The sequence below is a fragment of the Meriones unguiculatus genome, chromosome 7 (genome assembly GCF_030254825.1).
Source record: "Meriones unguiculatus strain TT.TT164.6M chromosome 7, Bangor_MerUng_6.1, whole genome shotgun sequence".
Classification (NCBI taxonomy): domain Eukaryota; kingdom Metazoa; phylum Chordata; class Mammalia; order Rodentia; family Muridae; genus Meriones; species Meriones unguiculatus.
The window spans coordinates 82902573-82921445 of NC_083355.1; the positions used below are offsets into that span (position 1 = coordinate 82902573).

The 18873-nt window shown below is 46.9% G+C and overlaps 1 protein-coding gene across 3 annotated transcripts in view; it reads left to right on the forward strand.

Moving 5' to 3' along the window:
• The window catches only part of Syne2 (spectrin repeat containing nuclear envelope protein 2), a 302588-nt gene that overhangs the window by 53422 nt on the left and 230293 nt on the right, over window positions 1-18873 (forward strand). For all 3 annotated transcript variants that reach the window (XM_060387664.1, XM_060387667.1, XM_060387666.1), the window contains exons 3-6: window positions 13869-13930; window positions 15701-15796; window positions 15897-15974; window positions 16063-16155. In XM_060387664.1, coding sequence (XP_060243647.1) covers window positions 13869-13930; window positions 15701-15796; window positions 15897-15974; window positions 16063-16155 — 329 coding nt within the window. The remainder of the gene's footprint in view (window positions 1-13868; window positions 13931-15700; window positions 15797-15896; window positions 15975-16062; window positions 16156-18873) is intronic.

Below are 18873 nucleotides of genomic sequence, written 5' to 3' on the forward strand. Positions count from 1 at the left end.
GCACATACTTTTCTGAAATATGTTTGATTACAGGGATCCCCACAAGCGTGTAGACAGAATCGGTATGAAATGGTATGTACTGAGAGAGACGGGGAATGCGCTGTGGGAGAGTAAAATTGGGGGTCCCCTCATCCCAGCTAAAAGTCAGGAAGGGTTTCCGGGGGGAAGGGATTCTTACACTGGGAACACTGTTAGGATGTGATCAGGGTGAGGATGAGAGGAGTAGGTTGGGCAATGGAAACAGAGAGGAAAGGGCAGAGGGAAGGCTCAGCATGAGATCACGGAAGTGGAGTGATCAGAGTATGAATGAATTGTGGAGCAATGGTGCTCTCATTGGCTTGAAGCACACAGAGGTGGGACCTTTTCTAAGTCTAAAGGGAGCAACTAAATGTTTGGGTAGATACATATACAGAACTTCCTCTCCCCCAGGCCACATTGTGGGGCGCCTTCATGGGAACCAGTGTGGAGACTGCCTGAAGAACGCCATGATGATCTAGCTGAGAAACAGTGGTGGTCTGACCTGGAGGTGACCGTTAAAATGGAGAGGAAGGGGTACTCAAAAGGTACCTAACAGGCATCAGGGCCTCTTGATTGACTGAGAAGGGAGGAAGAAGGAGAAGCTAGGAAGAAGGATGTTATCAAAGACTTTCAGGTTTATTCTTAGGCAATGGGGTAGATGATGGCACCACTCACTGAAAACCATGCAGGGGAGGAAGGGAGTTGGTTAGAGATGACTCAGCGTTGGAAATGTTGAGTGGAAGGTGTCTGTGGAACAGATAGCAATCAGCTAGGCAAGCAGGAGGCGCAGAGAGAGTTCACTTCACTGAGGTTATCTATCGACTTGAGGGCCATTAGGCCGTAAAGGCGGCTTCTACCATTGGAGTGGATGAGACTATGTAGACAAAGAAAGGGCCCAGGTGGACTGTGATGGAGATAGGAAGAGATGAAATGGGTCCAGAGTGGGTCAGAGAAGGTGTCCTGAGAAGGCCCGACACCCAGGTGAACGTGGATCCAAGGGTCACAGTGAAGAAGGGAGGTGGCGGGAAAACAGGGCCTGGTGCTTTCAGATGTCTGGGGAGTACTGAGAAGGATCCCTGGGTAGCATCGGGGACATTACAGGGGCCTACCTGATCATTAAGTGGAGGGCTTGTGGCTTACCAACTCAGAGGGCAGACAAGTGAGTGCAGTAAGTTAGCTAAGGCAAGGCAGTATGTTAGAGAAGTTTGGGCTTGGGGCTGGGGTTGGGGCTCAGTTGGTAGAATGCTTTGCCTATTGTGCATGAAGCCGCAGGTTCCATTCCCAGCACTGCAGGCACTGGGTGTGGCACACGCCTGTAATCCTAGCATTGAGAAGATAAAAATCAGGGGGACCAGGAGTTCCTCAGCTGTCACCCAAGGCCAGCCTAGGATACGAAAGACCCTGTCTCTACATATATAAATAATTGGGCTTGCAGGAAAAAGAGAAAGATGGTGGCCGAAACAGCCATGGGGTTGACATGATTCCATATTGTAAAGAAACAAACATGATTTTTAAAAAAATCTGATATATCTGCATTTAAAGTTCTCCTCTAAGGGATGTGAAATCTGGGTTAGGCTGGTGGAGGCAGGGAGGCCTTTGATAAGTGCTTCTGTGGATGAGTGAATAAAAGACCTCCATTTTCTGAGGACCCCAGCTCTCATGGCTGATCTCCTCCCCAAACACCGAGGCTTTTGGAGAATGCCGTCATGGTTCTCACCATGAGTTCTTCCCTTACTCTTGGACTTGACAGGCTCTGGCAAGCCTTTGTAGGCACGTGTTAGGACATCCACATGGGATGACAGATACATATTGATTACACACCAGATTAATAACCTAGTGGATTATTGCCACACTATTTTGTCTGTTTTTCCTGCTCCCTTATGTTGTCTCAATAATGAATCCTATGTGTAATACTGTCCAGATAGGTTTAGAGAGATGTTCTCCAAAATAAGGTGGATCAGAATCTCTGCAAGGCAGAACCCAGAAACTTACACTTGAGCCCCAAGTGATGAGCCAGTTTTCCGGAGTGAGAATCCATGTCTGAAATCACAGGCAGCTCAGGCAGCCTGGGTCTTTGGATTTCCAGAAGTCTGCTCAGGCATACCCGGACTGGCCCCAGGAGAAGTTCTGGCTCCCACGCCCTGGCTTTCACAAGAGCTGGTTCTGGTTTTATTTGATAAGACTGAGATAAGAGGTGGTGGTAAAGAGTTGCAAATATGCATCAAAAAGTATAGTGAAGTTTTTGGCTTATCTGTTTCATTTATTTATTAAGCAGCTCAGGTTTGTCAGACTCTGGGCGTTGTGTCTGCTGTGGGCTCGATTGCTCACCCAGACAGCCAGGAGCTATATTCCAGGGAGGGTGGTGAAGGGCTTAGTGCAAAATCTCAGGTGTTTACACAGGGGCGTGACTCACTTCTGTATCAGCAGGAACTTGCCAGTGTCACATACAAAGGCCCAAAGTAGAAATCACGGGCTGTCTAATTTCCTATCGAACTGTGGAAAAACAGCAGCATGTCCCCTCTGCCCTTTCCACACTATTTAAATTTCCCCTATAGCATGAAAAGCACCCTGGGATCCAGGTGAAATGGGAGGCAAAATCATGGGGCTGGAGAGATGGCTCAGTGGTTAGAGCACTGGCTGCTTCTCTACAGGGCCCGGGGTTGATTCCTAGAAGCTACACGTCAGCTCACAGTTGTCTGTAACTCTAGTTCCAGGGGCTCTGGTGCCCACTTCTGGCTTCGCAGGCACTAGGCTTGCACAGGCAGGCAAAACACCAGAACACAAAAACAAACAAACAAAAAAAAAAACAAACAAAACCAGGAAGCAAAATCAGACATGGCTCATAGACATTAGCTTTGGTAGCAAATGAGGAGGTGCCAGCACCTATAACCCCAGGTCTTAAAACGTTATTAAGATATAATATGATATAAAATTCATGGGCTGTAGGAGCACTTAGGTAGCATGCCCAAGACCCTGGGTTAGCTCCCTAGAACTGCAAAAAGGTTAATAGTTGAGTGTGGGGTTGAATTCTTTTAATGCCAGCACCGGGGAGACTGAGGCAGGCAGGTCTCTAAGTGAGGTCAAGGCTAGCTTGATCTGCACAGGGAGTTCCGGGCCGGTCACAGCTACACAGTGAAACCCTGGTCTCCCTGCCCCACGACGAAACCAAAATACAACAAACCAACTAACGAAGATAAAATAGTTAAAAATTCCACATATCACCTATGTCACCTGCTTGAAATGTTGAACTAGACATTCACAGAGCCTCATCTGATTTTAAATCTTGTTCGGTAACCTAGGAAAAAAGTACCATTCATTTTAGCTGTCTAGCTGCTGTACCCCCAACAGACTTCCCTGTTTGGGCATGTCATGGAAATGAATTGTGCATCCAATATTTTCATGACTAGCTTCTTTTACGTAGCATCAGGTTTTTCATGTAGTCCCTAATATTTACTTGCATAGACCTGGAGTTATGTATACCAGGTACTAATAAACTGATCTGCAAAGGACCAGATATAAATATTTTAATCTTTAAATAGGATCGGATCGTAGCAGATACGGATCAAATGGAAGTAACGTTGCTCTAAAACGGGTGATTTAGTTTCAACAACGATTGTAGACAGAGATGAGCACTACTAGCTCGTGAGCAAGTGTGAAACGTCCCCTTGACTCCGTGACAGGAAATAAAAACTTGGTCCCCTTTGCTTTCCTTCAAGGTAGAGCCACAGGGCCAAGACCTGAATGTGGCTGGACTTGGTGACTAGGTCAAAGACAGGGGTTACCTTAAGGCTTGTGAAGGGTCCTAGAGGAAGGAAGCCGGAAGTGTCTGTCTGGACTGAGTCTGGAGAGATGCTCTGGGGTAGGATGTCTCAGATCCCCTAAACCCTGTTAAATATCTTGATGCTGATCTGAAGAGCAAGCCACACCTCCCAAGGGTACAAAGGCAAGTGTGGTTTGATTTTCTGGCTGGGGTGGAGAGCAGCATGGAGGGGTGCCAAGCAGACCCACCTGGCCATAGAGGCACCCCACCGGAGCTTCCTGGAGGCTGAGCAGGGGAGCTGGAAAGGTGAGGGTGAGCGTAGAGAAAGAGTAGGTACCACATCTGGAAGGAGGCAGGTCCGGATGCAGCCGGACCTGAGGCTGATGGAGGAGGAAGGCCACTGCATGCCGAGGGGCCGTGGAGATGGTCTGATGAAGTCCTTCCTGCTGGGCTTTTCCACGGGGTGGGGGGTGGGGGGCTCGAGGTAGCCTGTGTGAAGCAGAAGTGGCTGCACAGGTGCGTTTACTTCCTGGACTCATCTTACTGGGTCAGCGAGGCCGATCTCTGTCCCAGGAAGTGTTAGTTTTCCTTTCTTGCTTGTAGCTCGCAGCAGGAGCGTGTGTTAACGCTTTCCGTCTCCCTCCGCTGGTTATTCTCCCGCTCTGCAGCTCAGCAACAGGCCCTTTCCTGTTTATCCTTCCAGGGCTTTACAGTTTTCTTGTTTGGGTTCCATGTGCTGTGCTTTTAATTCCCTTAACTTGCTTCTTTATTTATTCCTGTTTGTTACCATCTCCATGAGAAACAGCAGCTAAGGCCGGAGTGGCCTTTTCGTGCCCTCTCCGTTGGACAACCGGTTATGTATGATTCTTTTGGAGGTCGGTCGGAACACGTGGGTGAAATGTGTTGTTCAAACTTGATTATCCAGCCCACCTATGGGTGAGCTGGGAATATTGTTTTAAAGCATGGCAACTGGGCCTTATTATCCCGTGCCCGTGCCTTCATAAGAAATATGTACTTACCCTCTGCCATGGTTCTTGGCTCAGACCTCCTAAGGCCCTTGGCAATTTCCTGAGGACATCAGGGGCATTTGTGTTCTGATATTTGATTTTTGGTCCTGTTCCTGATACAGAGCTCTCCAAGCCGCTGGAATGTTCTGGATAACAGGAACATTTTTTAAAATGTGTGTGCGTGTGCGTGTGCATGTATAAGAAGAGTTCAGTGAGTCATCACAGTGAATAACTGACTGAAGGAGGGGTCTCAGGGTCTCTTGGGTTAAAGCCAAGAAGTATGGGTGAGGTGGAGACCCGTTGTCGTGACTGGCCAAACTGGAGAAGACAGTCTTGAGGACCTGAGCTCTCATCTCTCGGGGTTTACACTAACTCGGTATGGTTAGTGTCAGAACTGGGGGCGCAGATGTGGAGAACTGATGAATTTGAGGGCAGAACCCCACAGCTGGTGTCCTGAGAGGTAACGCAGGAAAGCACAGAGAATTTTTCCTCAGCGATACACTTCTGGTTTTGTTTTGCCCTGCCTTTTTTTGAGATGGGCTTGTGCTGTGTAGCCCAGACTTCGAACTCACAGCCTTAGCCTCCAGAGTACGGGCCAGAGGTCAGGCTCTAGTGTCATGAGCCATCTGCCTGATTTTATTTTCTTATCCACGTTATTTTTTGAGATGGGATCTTTCCCTAGGACCCGGGCTCACTCCTCTGGCTTGGTTTCCACTACCCACTTCCACAGTGCTGGAGTCACAGGCGGGTGCTAAACACCTGGCACAGCAAATACTCCACTGACTGTGCTGTTTCCCCAGCCGCAGAGATGGCTTTTTGTTTGAGGTATTTTGTTAGAGGAAGAAATCCCCTAGGGCTTATTAAAAAAGAAAAAGAAAGAAAAGAAGAAGAATTAGGAAAGCCTGAGAAAACTTGGCAAAAAGACCCTTTCTCTTATACAGTGACAGGTTTGCTCCCTGACCATTGTAATATTGACTGGTTCTGTCCATCAGCAAGTATTTTGAGCGTACTTTCAACATGTGGAACTCGGGAAGGGGAAACACAAATGCAGGGAAGTTTGGTTAGTGTTATGGGCTTTGCACAGAGCAGGAGAGAAGGCACAAAGCTTAAGGTTCGTAGCTACAGTAAGTGTGCAGCGGGAGGTGATCTAAATAACCAGCAACAGTGTCAGGCTACACCCTTCAATATACACATGCAAATATGCAGAGAATCATAATAAGCACAGTTTAAAACAAACATTTTATTTTTTTGAAACAGAATCTCAAACTCCATATGAGCTGAGTGTGGTAGAAAGGAATAAGGCTACGTTAATGTTTACTATTAATCATAGAATTATTTCGGCAGTTATTATTTAACCCGCTGTCATGTCAATAAAGACATAGACGGCTGTTAGATTTTTTTAATGTGTCTTGTTTCACCTGGGTCCGGGCCGATGCTATCCTCCCACACTATCTCGTTACGTCACAGCCCCACATCCCGGGACATTCACTCTGACCATTTCTATCTGGGATGCTTCTCTCCAGCCATGAAGATCCTCGGAGTAAATTCCTCCCGGCTTCGTGGTTCTTCCCTGCGTGGAGGTCTCTTACCCCTCTTCCTCTCCTCCCCTCTCTCCTCCTCTTCCTCCTCCTTTTTCTTCTTCTCTTCCCTTCTCATGACTCTCTGTCTTCCAAGCCTGAAAGCCTTAGCTTAGCTCCGGCTACTTCACGTCTGCCCTGTCCAGGTGTTGGCATTCATTTAGCCAGTCAGGGATAGTTTGGAAACGTCAGAATCTGGGGAGTGGGGAGAGGAGGGCAGGGGGCAAGCAGTTAACATCTGAATAGAAGCACGAGTCCGTACTGTAACACCTGAGGATAACCTTGAACTTGTGAGCAGCCTGCCTCCTGCTCCCCAGTGCTGGGATTCTAAGTATGCAGTATCACGTTCTCTTTATGTAGTGCTGGAGCATACTAGCCGAGCACCGGACCAGCTGAACTACATCCTCAGACCAGCTTGCTCCTTTTCACTGAAGCAGACATCTTTAGTAGCACCTACGCGTCAATGCTGTTCTTTCTGTTGGGTGTATGTATTTTATGTCCTTTCTGTGTTTTTGGAAGGGTTATAATTTGAAAAAAAAAAAAAATCTGTTACAGCGTAGCAGCTACTTTTTAAATTTAAGCAGTGTGCTTTTCCTATTTAGTCCGCCCTGACAGTCATCTTGACCCAGTCCAGAGTTACCTGAGGGGTGTCTCAGTTGTGGGATTGCCCAGATCAGATGGGTCTGCTAGCATTTTTTTTTTTGTGGGGCATTTTCCTGGTTATAGATTGGAGGAGGACCCAGCCCACCGTGGGCGGAACCATGCCTAGGCAGGGGGTCCTGGCTTGTATGGGCAAGCTAGCTGAGCAGAGGCTATGGAGAAAGCCATGGACTATGACCTGACTTGGAAATACATGATGAAGTAAACCCTTTCTTCTCCAACTTTCTTTTAGTCATGGTGTTTATCACGGTAACAGAAGAAAAAAAAAAAAACAAACAAAAAAAACCTAAACTAGGACGGTGCCTAAATCTTTGCCTTTTAAACTGTCAGTGGAAGGAAATGAAGCTACCTCATCTGCATTAATTTAATCAACATTCATTAATTCTGTGAATACTGAATTCGTGCCTCCTGCTTACTCAGTGCTATCGTAGGAGCTGGGGACCCAGGAAACAGCTCAAGCAAGCTCTTCCTGTTTTCAACATGTCAGTCTAGAGGACTCTGAGGAAGGCTCAGAGCTCTCACTGAGCGAAAAATGGAGAACTTTAGCAGACACGGTGGCAGCCTTTAATCCCGGCGTCAGAGCCCGAGCCAGGTAGATCTCTGTGAGTTCAAAGCCAGCGTCTATGTAGTTAGTTTCAGGATGCCTTGGCTTCATCGTAGAGAGACCCCGTTACAAAAAGGAGTGGGATTTTAAAGAGAAAAGTTAAATTTTAAGTTTTGCTATTCCAATTTCTACTGAAACATTTGTGATTTCAGATCTTAAAAAAAAAAGGATTTTAAAATTATTTTTAATCTCTGTGTATGTTGTGTGTGTAAATGAGTACAGATGCCTGTTGAAGCCAGAGGGGTTGGGTCTCCAGGGAGCTGGAGTTTCAGGCAGTTGTGAGCCATCTCCTGTAGGTGCTGGGAACCAAACCCAGGTTCTCTGCAAGCAGAGTATTGAGAAGCACTCCTAATATCAACCTCTGGCCTAGGCACACATGTGTGCACGTCAAACACACACACATTTCCCAGCCCACAACATATGTGTAGCTTAGAGGTACATTACTAGTAGAGAAGGTTAGCCTAGGAGCTTATAATTTATTCATTAAGGAATTAAAAAATGATGGGCAGATTTTAATGAGGAGAATTAAAAAAAGCAAAGTCCTAGCCTGGGGCTGGATGCCGGACTGAATTGATCGATTGCTCCTGGAGCTGCCACACTTCCGCCCTCACAGCTCTTGGCTGAAAAGAACGTTGTGGGGTGTCCTGGGGCGCTGCTTTTGAACCTGCTGTGGGATGACCTAGTGTCAGCATCTCAGGTGAATTTAGGGTGTGAGACATCGGGACCTTTCTGAGACCCAGTAGCCGTGGTAGCCTCCTAATGAGCTACGCACTTAAAATCTCTGCCCTGAAGTTTTACCTAATTCAATTCAGTCCCCTCCCAGCTAAGGGGTGATGCTGTTGCCAGCTCACAAAAGGGAGGCTAAATCGGAGCAAACCGTCGGGTGAAATGTATTTTCATGGTAATGATGCCAAGAGAAAATCTTTGCCTCCCTTTTCATCCAGCTAAGTAGTCTTGAAGAATGATAACGATGGATGATTGCATTAATGTTGGTGTGTGTCGCCCGTAGTCCTCATTTGCCTCCAAAATCAAGAGCCGTTTCTTAGCATTTTCACAGAAATTCACCGTTGTAACACATCATTCTACCATTCCTTTCATTTCCTCCCCCCCTCCCCCACCCCTGCCATCTGCTGTTTAAAAGGTCCTATTCTCTAGGTGCCATTCTAAGAAGGGTTTATTAAGTTGCGGTAAGCACGTGGCTCTTAATTATTTGTTCCCCCGTGGGTCAGCCTTTAGAAGAACAAAAGGTTACATCTCCCGGCAGGCAGCACAGGGTGAGCTGCTTGGCTCTGGTTCCTATAGAATTAGCTGTGCTATTCCGGGGCAAGGCAGGATAAAAACCTGTGAAATGTGAGGTGAGGGATCCATGGCCTGGAGCATTTGCAGAGGTGTTTTAGGCACGGGGTGGGGTTAGGGGGTGTCTTTGCCTTTGTGTGTAAAGGGCTCCGATTCCTCCCTCCCCCTTCCCCCCCTCAGGTTGAAGAGAGTTGTTCTGTTTGGACAGTTAAGTTTTACAGAGCCTCGAAGAGCGCTTTCCAAGCCCTTGTCTGGAGGCTTCCTTTGTGCCTTGCTTCTCTGTGGAGGGGGTTGCACCTCTTTCTCCCAGGCCCTGTTTCTGGTGGAGCTGAAGCAAATCAGGCCATGGAGAACTAAGCTTCTTTGTAACAGCTTGACTGTTTTAATCCAAGGTGTGTGCGTCCTCGTGGTCAGGGGGTTATTCCTCCCTGGGCCTCTGTTTAGATGAGCTGCTCCGATTTCAGCCATCGAATAAAAACCCTGATTTTGGTGTCTGTTTTCCCACCCTGGGAAAGCTCAGGGACCCCAGCGTGCTCAGTCTCAAGACTTGTTTTGTCTAGTGTTCGATGAACATGAAACGAAAGCTCCCGTTTTTGGAGCAGAGATCAAGTGACTGAGATTTACCGATGAACCCAGAGCGCTGAAACTCTGGGAGGGCGGGATGCGCTCGCTGAGCCTGGTTTCAAACCTTGTTCCACCACCAAGGTGATTTAATGTGCTGCCCTTCTCTCCCCATCCCTGCGGCTTCCCTGGAGGTAGGCAGCATCCTTCTGGATGTGGTGATAGTCCTGGTTCCTTTTCCACACCTAAATAGGAGACTCTCTTAAGGATAAGGAAGAGTTTTGTTGTTGCTATTTTTTTTATTTACAGTTTATTTTGAAATTTTATTTTATAGTTATGGAAGACAGGTCTCTTCCTGCTTGGTAAATGAACACTGTGTACGTGTAATTTGGTTTGGAATCCTAAAAACCTTGTTTTCTAGTATTTTTTCCTTCTGTTGAGAAATAAAATGATCTCTCAGGGCATTTTTTTTTTTTGCAGGACTTGTTTAAAGTTATTTATCATCTACTGATTGGGGAGGAAAATGCCGAAAGCACTTTTTTTTTTTTTTTTTTTTTTTTTAGAGATTCCAGGAGACTTGGAAAGGAAATTGTGGCCCTTGTACAACTCTTCTGTCAAATAAAGTTAAAATAAAAAAGCATTAACTCTCAAAACCCTGAAGATTCCAGTTGGCTTGTCAGAACCCCGTTTAGGTTAGCCCACAATCATTGACCACGCCGTTGAACTACAGCTGACCTAAACCCGTAATGCAGAGAAATGGAAAAGAGATTTGGTTAAAAGGAAATACGCCGAGGCTAAGTGTATCCATCGTGAGCCACACGCTTGCCAGGCACTTGTGCTGTGTACTTCCACTTACCCATTTTGTGTTTCTTAAGCAGGTGCTTGTCATCTTAAGGTCCTGAGTGTGCTGTCACACTTGTAAGAACACATTACAGTAGCCCCTGTGGAGGTCACAACCCTGTGGAGGGTAGAGTAATGGGGATACTAAAAAGTAGAGCTATCCAGAATGTGGTATGCGTGTATGTGTGTGTTCACGTCTGTGTGTGTGTGTGTGTGCATCCCTTTTGCTGCTGTTGTTCTCACTGGCTGTTAGATAGCTTCCAAGAGTCCACCTGTTTCTGCCTTCTCACTCTGGGCTTAAAAGACTGTCACACCGTGCCTGGTTCTTTTTTTGTTTGTTTTTTATTTTTTTCTTGGTAAGTTCTGGGGATCAAAGTGAGGATCCTTAGGCTTGCAAGGCAAATGCCTCGCTGACTCAGCTATCTCCCCAGCCCCAGAGCATGTTTTGATGATGGACCTGAGAGGATCTCCCTAGGTATTAAGTGAGACCTGAGAGAGAAAGGGGTGAGCCAGCCAGGGATAGGAGAGTGTGAGTCCTGAGAGTAGGAGGTAGCCGTTGCCTGTATCGGAGGCTGCTGGGTGGTTCAGGAAGTTGAAGGCTGAATATCAGCCGAGGGTTTTAGTGATGGGGAGCGGTGATAACCTTGACTCGTGGTGACCTGAGTAAGAGCAGTGTCAATGGAATGGTGAGGCCCTGACTGCTGTGGGGCCGTTTAAGAGCGGGTGAAGATAGGACCTAGAGACAGTGTAAATTTTTTGGTGGGGGGGGGTTGCCACAAGGAAGAGCAGACAAATGAAGCAGTGCTGATGGAAATAGGTGCTACAGGAGGTGGGTTTTCCTGTTGTTAGAGGGAGTGTTAACCTGATGTGTGTTTAACCTGATGGGAATGGCTCAAGAGTGGGGGGAGAAGGTGACATGGACTAGAAGGGAGGAAGACATCTTCAGGTTGGTAAGAGAGAGAGGAATGAATGAATGAGGGAGAAGGGATGGTGATGGCGTGAACAAGGCGGGTTGCTGCATGCTGTTAGGTCACAGTGGAGTAGCTGTTTGACTCCATTGCTGGGTGTCTTGGGGGAAGTTCTCATGGGCTGGGCTGGGCTGTAGCTTAGTTGACAGAGCGTTTGCCTAGCACGCCTAAAGTCCTGGGTGAAATCCCCAGTACTGTACGAACCAGGTGTGTATGGGGAGCATGTAATCCCAGCATTTGGAAGGCGGAGGCAGGGGATCAGGAGTCCAGGGTTATTACCAGCTACGCAGTGAATTGGAGGCTCGTCTGGGCTACTTTGAGACACTGTCTCAAGAACAAAACCAAACAAACAAGGACAGCAATGTGCTAGTTTCATTTCTGTCACTGTGATAAAATATCCTGCCTCCCTCCCCGCCAAAAAAAAGACAGCTTAGGGAAGAAAGGGTTTATTTGCTTTATTGTTCATTGTTTCAGAAAAATCAAGTCAGGAATTAAAGCAGCTAAGTCACATCACGCCCACAGTCAAGAGCAAAGAGAGTGAATGCATCTTCCCTTGCTTGTAGCTCCCTCCTGTCTTTCAGATCCCCTTCATAGGGTATGTGGCCTCCCAGAGTGGGCTTTGTCTTCCTGCATCGATGAGCAACCAGCGCAGTCCCCCACAGACCTGCTAACCTGATGTAGACAATTCCTTATTATGATCCCCCCACCAGGTGATTTTAGGTTGTGTTAAGCTGGCAGTTAACACGAACCAGCACAAACAACAACAAAGAAATGTCTTAGCAGAGAATTAGGAGTAGGGGAAGAGGCACTGGGGGGTGTGAAGAAGGAAATGTGACATTACCATGCATCTGTTCGTTAGTGGGATAGAGGTATCCATTGTGACTGTTGAGCGTCATTCGAGGGTACCAGTGGGTGCTGGTGAGGCCGATCATCACGGTTGTGTGTGTGTGTGTCTTAGTTACTTTTCTATTGCTTTGACAAAATACCATGACCACAGCAACTTATAAAAAAACAAATTCATTGGGAGCTTACAGTTTGAGAGGGTGAGTCCGTGACATCATGGTTGGGAGCATGGCAGCAGGCAGGCATACGTGCTGCCGGAGCAGTAGTTGAGAACATACATCCTGATCCACAAGCACAAGGCAGAGACCTAGCTGGGACTGACATGGGCTTTTGAAACCTCAACGCCCACCCCTAGGAATGTACCTCCTCCAACAAGGCCACACCTCCTAATCCTCCCCAAACAGTTCTGCCAGTTACGGCCCGAGCATTCCCATATATAAGTCACTGAGGGCCATCCTCATTCAAATCACCACAGTGGGGCTCGCCTTGGCCTCAGTCAGCAGTATACACACAGGATGAGGTACATGGAGAAAAGTCACAAGACGTCCGATACAAGACAAATGAGGGACATACGTGCTGATCATCTGATTTAGCATCTGGGATGGATCAGGATGACAGGAAGGCTGTTGGCAGGTGTGAGGGACAATGGTGGCTTGGAGTTACTGTTGGGGTCCCTGAGACTGGGAAGAAGAGAATGCGAAGCTGGAGAGTGACGCCCATAGAAAATCAGACTGAGTTTAGAGGGGTGAGAAAAGTGCTGTCATGTGACCACGACAGTGCGTGACATAGACAGGCGAACATGTGTGTTCATGCATGTGCCTGTTAACTGATGGGCAGTAGGACGAAAAGACAACACTTCACAGGCACCTGTGGAAGCTGTGAGCGCCAGGCAGAGGTGGACATGCGTGTCCAGGCTCCCGTTTCTAGCCTCCCATCAGGAGAAGCTCAGTGCTGTTTCTCAGCCTGTAGCATGGAGGGTTTCTGCTTGATGCTGAGGGAACAGAAGCTGAAGGAGGTGTAGCAGGGCCGCCTGCCCAGAGGGAGGGGGAGGGAGAGTCTAGTGTTCACGCTATCCCTAGTCCCAGCTCCTGCCTGGTTAATGAGAGCGTGGCTTATGCGTCTGCTAGGTGCCGGTCTGGGCCAGGCACACTAGGTAAATCATTTGCCTCTCAAATCGGCCCCCAGGGGTGAGTGCTTGTTACCGCTTAAGGTCACGTAGTCACTCAGTCGTGGGGACAGGATTCAAATCCAGGTCTCTTTATGGTTTTCTCAATATTGGGGCATTTCATAAGATGAATTGCACGATACAGTGTCAAGGTCAAACTGTAAGGACCTCGGTGAACCTTTGAAAACATCTTCAGATGTCCCAGGGTGATTCAGAGCTGGGGGCTAGGGACGCCTCTCCTTCTTTACAGTTGCTTGAACAGTACAGCTCTGTGAAAGGCTCTTTTGTTAGTAAAAAAAAAAGAAAAAAAGTACTGAAAACCATTGTTTCTTGTCAGTTGGCTGTGGCATATATATATTTATATATGGTGATATATATCACATTAATATATGTATATTAATCACATGATCTGTGACTTCTGAAACAGTCTTTGGTTGAACGCCTGAAATGTGGTCCGAATCTGAGTCTGTGGACACGCTCCCCAGGTGATGGACTTTTGGTGCTTCTGTAGGTTCAGAAGGAGTCTGTGGCTTCCGGTGTTGTGACCACTGCTGTCTCTTCTTTCCTAGCCGAGCAGGAGGACACCCAGAAGAAAACCTTCACCTGCTGGATAAACTCGCAGCTGGCAAAGGTGAGGAAGAGGGGGATTGCTCACAATTGCTGCTCCCTCAGCCCCGCAGCTTTCACCTCAGGGCGGCCCGATGGCTGGGTTTCTAGCGCCTGGGAGCTGGAGGCAGAAGGATCAGGGGTTCAAGGCCAGCTTTGTCTGTGTAGCGAGTTCTAGGCCAGCTTGGGCGATGTGAGACCCTGTTGATAACATACAGATGAAAATACCAGAGCAAGGCGGGATGCAGTGGTGACACGCAGGAGGTCCCGGAAAGTCTTTTTCTTATAGAATGTGCCATGGCTTACCTTGGTGTCCTGCCTGATTTGTTTCTCTTTCCGGGAACAAGAAGGCGGCACCCTTGAAGGATCGGGACAGTGCTGTAAAAATATTTAGAGTGGTCACACTTCTTTCCTCCATGACGTGATAACAACGTGATGTTTGCATTGAGTGATGCGTGTTAGACACCACTCTAAACTTGTTCCGTGTTGATGGTGATGAGTGCTTATGACATCTGCTGGCTGAAAAATCATAGCTTGAACAGGACGCTGGAGAGTGCCATTTATTTTCAGCCTAATTTTTACTACTTTTTTCACATTTTAGTTTTGGGGATGAGGAAAGCTTCCCCCCCCCCCCCCATGTTAACCAGGCTGGTCTTGAACTCCTAGATCTAAGTGACTGACTGACCTTAGTTCTAGAGTAGCTATGACTCTAGAAGGGCTCCCACCTAGCTCATATTTTCCTTCCATTTTTCTGCTGGGCATTGAATTCAAGGCTTGTATGCTAAGCAGATGTCCTGCCATTGGGCTATATCCTTGACTCCCTTATGATTTTTTCTTTTCTTTTTTTTTTTTTTTGTTTAAAAAATATTTATTTACTTGTGTGTACACGCACCTCTGTGTACGGGTGCCCGTGGAGACCAGAAAGGCCTATAGTTCCCCTGGAGCTCCAGTTTTGAGCAGCCAGATATTGGTTCTGGGAACCAAGCTTGGGTCTTGGGTCCTCTTAACCACTAAGCCATCTCTCCAGCTGCGCTTCCTTTGTTTGAGGGGAGGTCTTACTGTATAACCATGGCTGGCCTGAAAAATCACTCTGTAGACCCAGTAGGCCTTGAACTTCTGGCAGTCCTCCTGCCTCTGCCTTCTAGTGCTGGGATTTCAGGCTCAACTCATTTTACCTGCCTTCCTCCTGATTTCTAAATGTTCTCACAGTGTTGCTATGTGAGACACGGCGTGATCCCTACAGAGAAGGCCTGTGACTTGCCCCTGGTCACACGCTTGGCAAGGGAGAGTGCTGGGCCCCAGCCCCAGGCTGGACCTCAGGGCCTCCATCCAGACGCCGCTCCTTCCTGTGTCTCAGTGATGCTGAGAACCTCAGGCAACCTGGATGCCTGGTGAATGGCTCTCACGCTCCGTCCTCCTTCTCTGCCCACCCCACACAATGCGTGTCATTCTGACCAAAAGGAGACGGATCCCTCAGCGACGCAGCCTGCTCTCCTGAGGGGTCACCGTGGCCTGGTTCCGAGTGTCATTGACTGTGCTCTCCATGCACAAGGTTTAGGGCTGTGGAAGTGCCACTCAGAAAGAGCACTGTGTCACTGGAAATATGCCCATGAGATAAGGCAGCCTCACTGTGCCTTACCACGCTCTGGAATGTAATTCGTTGAGTATGGAGGCGTTCTCTTAAGAAAATAGCTTCTGAGTCTAGGCTGTTTATACAGACACAGTGTCCACTCAGGAGATACTGAACAGTGCTGTCAGACACTTCGCTGATTACTTTCCTTGTTTCCTTTGGCAGCACACACCTCCCTCGGCTATATCTGACTTATTCGCAGACATCAAGAAGGGCCATGTCCTCCTTGACCTGTTGGAAGTCCTCTCTGGGCAGCAGCTGGTAAGCTTTCCAAGCGGTGCCCAGACACTTGTTGGTTTTGTTTGAAAAAAAAACTTGCTCGCTTCCTGTTTCTGAGTAACTCGTGTGCTTGAACTTTTAGCCTCGGGATAAAGGATCTAACACATTCCAGTGTAGAATCAACATAGAACATGCCCTGACATTCCTGAAGAACCGATCGGTAAGGGTGAATCACACCCGCACATTCACGGGAGGGACGGGCTCAGCGGGAGGCTCCCTCCGTTTAACCCGTGTTCCTCTGTTTGCAGATCAAGCTGATAAATATCCACGTTGCTGACATTGTGGAAGGCAACCCATCCATTATTCTTGGCCTGATCTGGACCATCATCCTGCACTTCCATGTAAGCATGATGGGAATATGACTTGTTTGATTCATGTGGCAGGAGTTGTCACACTGCGAGTGTGACTGGGTGTCCTTCAGTCCTGAGTTACTTGTGTAAACAGGATGAGATATCTCCAACAGGGAGAAAGCCCATGGCAGAGGCTGCCTTTCCAAGACATATATGTAATATATATTGTATATATGTGTATATATACTCTACATATACATATTTGTGTGTATGTGTGTGTGTGTATATATGTATATATATGCAGGTAAATACACGCCCACCTAAAATTTTTGTTTGTTTCAAAGACAGGGTTTTGCTATGTAGTCCTGGTTGGCCTGGAACTCTGTATGTAGATCAGGCTGCCCAAACTCACAGAAATCACTTGCTTCTAGAGTTTCCCAAGTGCAGGGATTAAAGGTGTGTACCATCAAGCCCATCTTTTATGCCTCCAATGTTTGTGCCTGGTGGCATCTGTCACTTCTTTGAGGAGTAGCCTTTTCTGGTCACCTGTTTTTGGAAGGGTTTTAATACCGGTTTGAACAGCAGCATTGCATTAAACACCTGCGGGAGCTGAGAAGGTGAAACTTTGACTAGGCAGGTCTGCTGTTTCCATGGAGCTCTGTCTGCCTTAGCTCCTTCTGAGCTCTGCCCTTCCCTCTTGAGTTTTGGGTGTGGCTGGAGTCCTTTGTAGGTGGACTGCTCTGCCTCCCTGCGTTGTTCAGGAAAGCTTTGATCTTTCTCTTATGCTTTTGTCCCCGCTCCATTCACCTGGAACTGTGGAGCGACACAGTGACTCCCTGGTACAAAGGCTGATGCCTCTCTCCCCTCAAAGGAAGGCAACCAGCTTTGGGAGGCCACAGCAGGAAGGTTGCTGGGAGTTCAAGGTTAGCCTGAGTTACCGAGTGAGTTTCAGGCCAGACTGGATTACAAAGTAAGACCCTGTCACAGACAAAACAAAAACAGAAGATAAGAAAGTTGTCCTGGGATCCCAGGAATTTCTGTGAGATTTCATGTCCCATACCCTCTCAGGAGAATTTCAGAGGGCAGCCGTGACAGGCCCATTGGCTAGGAAAGAAAGCTGTTTATTTTTCCTTTGAACTATGAAGAGACTGTGTGAGGGGGAGAGCGGAAGGATGTCTGTAGAATGCTGATTTGTTTTCTGCTACGCAAATGTAACTAGTTAAGACTGAAAACCCAGTCTTAACTCCTGGCTGAGGTCTCTTTGGAATAAACTACGACTCCAGGCCTCTCAGGATGCTTTGACTCTCAAAGTATTTCTTATTTGTTTAATGGATCCCTGTTTGGATTTTAATTAGAGTCCAAACTTCATTTAAACAAAGGAAGGTATATGGCAGGCCTTCGGCCTTTTCCCTGTTGTTTTCCATTTGGACTGTGAATGTCCAGTGTTCGCTGCCCTACCCTCGGTGAACCCGCCACAGTGCCAGTCTGAACGGACTGTGCATGGGAGAGTGTTTATTATTGTTGTTCACAAAATAACTACATAATTATTTACGTATCGGGGAACTAATGCTTATTTTAGAGTGACTTCAAATATTGTGTAGCTAATTGATACAAAAATTGGATATTTTTCTGGATTGCATGCATTTGTAGCTACAAAAAAGTAATATAGATATGGATGATGAGAACTAAATTTAGTGTTGCTTTTCCTCTGGGAGAGGAGGAAAGTGGAATTGGAGACAAAAAACAAGACCAAATATGGTAAGATGTTGATATTGGATAATTTGGGGCTAGAGAGATGGTTCAGTGGTTAAGAGCCCTTGCTGCTCTTGTAGAGGACCTGGATTTTATTCCCAGCATCCAGATGTCAGTTTAGAACCCTCTGTAACTCCAGTGCCCTCTTTTGATCTTCGTGGGCACCAGGCATGCATGTGGCACACAGACATACATGCAGGCAAAACACTCGTATCCATAAAATAAAATTAAACATATTTGGATAGTTTATAAGTGTTTATTGCTACCCATATCATCCTAAGTATTTTATATATATTAAGAAATTAAAACGGGTGATGGAACATAAAATATTTATAGGCTACTAGTCACAGATAACTGCTGAGAATAATTTACTACTCAATCTTTATGTATCCAGCAGGAATTAACACAGAGTCATATATAGGTCCTGCTTAAGTGGATTACTCCAACCAAGGATTGAGGATAGCTCTGAGAAATGTTTCTATTTGAACTACATGTATATAGACTTTTTTTTTCACGGGGTTGGGTCATCATTCTGTAACATAGCATAACAACCATTTTCATAGCATTTACATTGGGTTGTATATATTCTAGGTAACCCAGAGATGACTAATGAGGCAGGAGATTTGCATAGGTTGTATGCAAAGAATATGCCACATAATATAAGGACCTCGAGCATCTTTCTGCAGCTGTCATCACAACCTTGGGTCATGTTACCCACACTGCACTGTATCAAACCATTCTAATGAGCATCTCTCTAAATCAGTGGTTCTCAACCTTCCTAATGCTGCGACCCTTTAATTCAGTTCCCTGTGTTGTGGTGACCATCAACCATAAAATTATTTTTGTTGTTACTCCGTAACTGTAATCTTGCTACTGTTCTGAATCGTAATTTAAATATCTGTCTTTTGATGGTCTTAGGTGACCCCTGTGAAAGAGTTGCTAGGCCCCCCCCCCACAGGTTGACCCACAGGTTGAGAAACTGCTGCTCTAAATTTATGTATGTTTTACTAGAGGCGT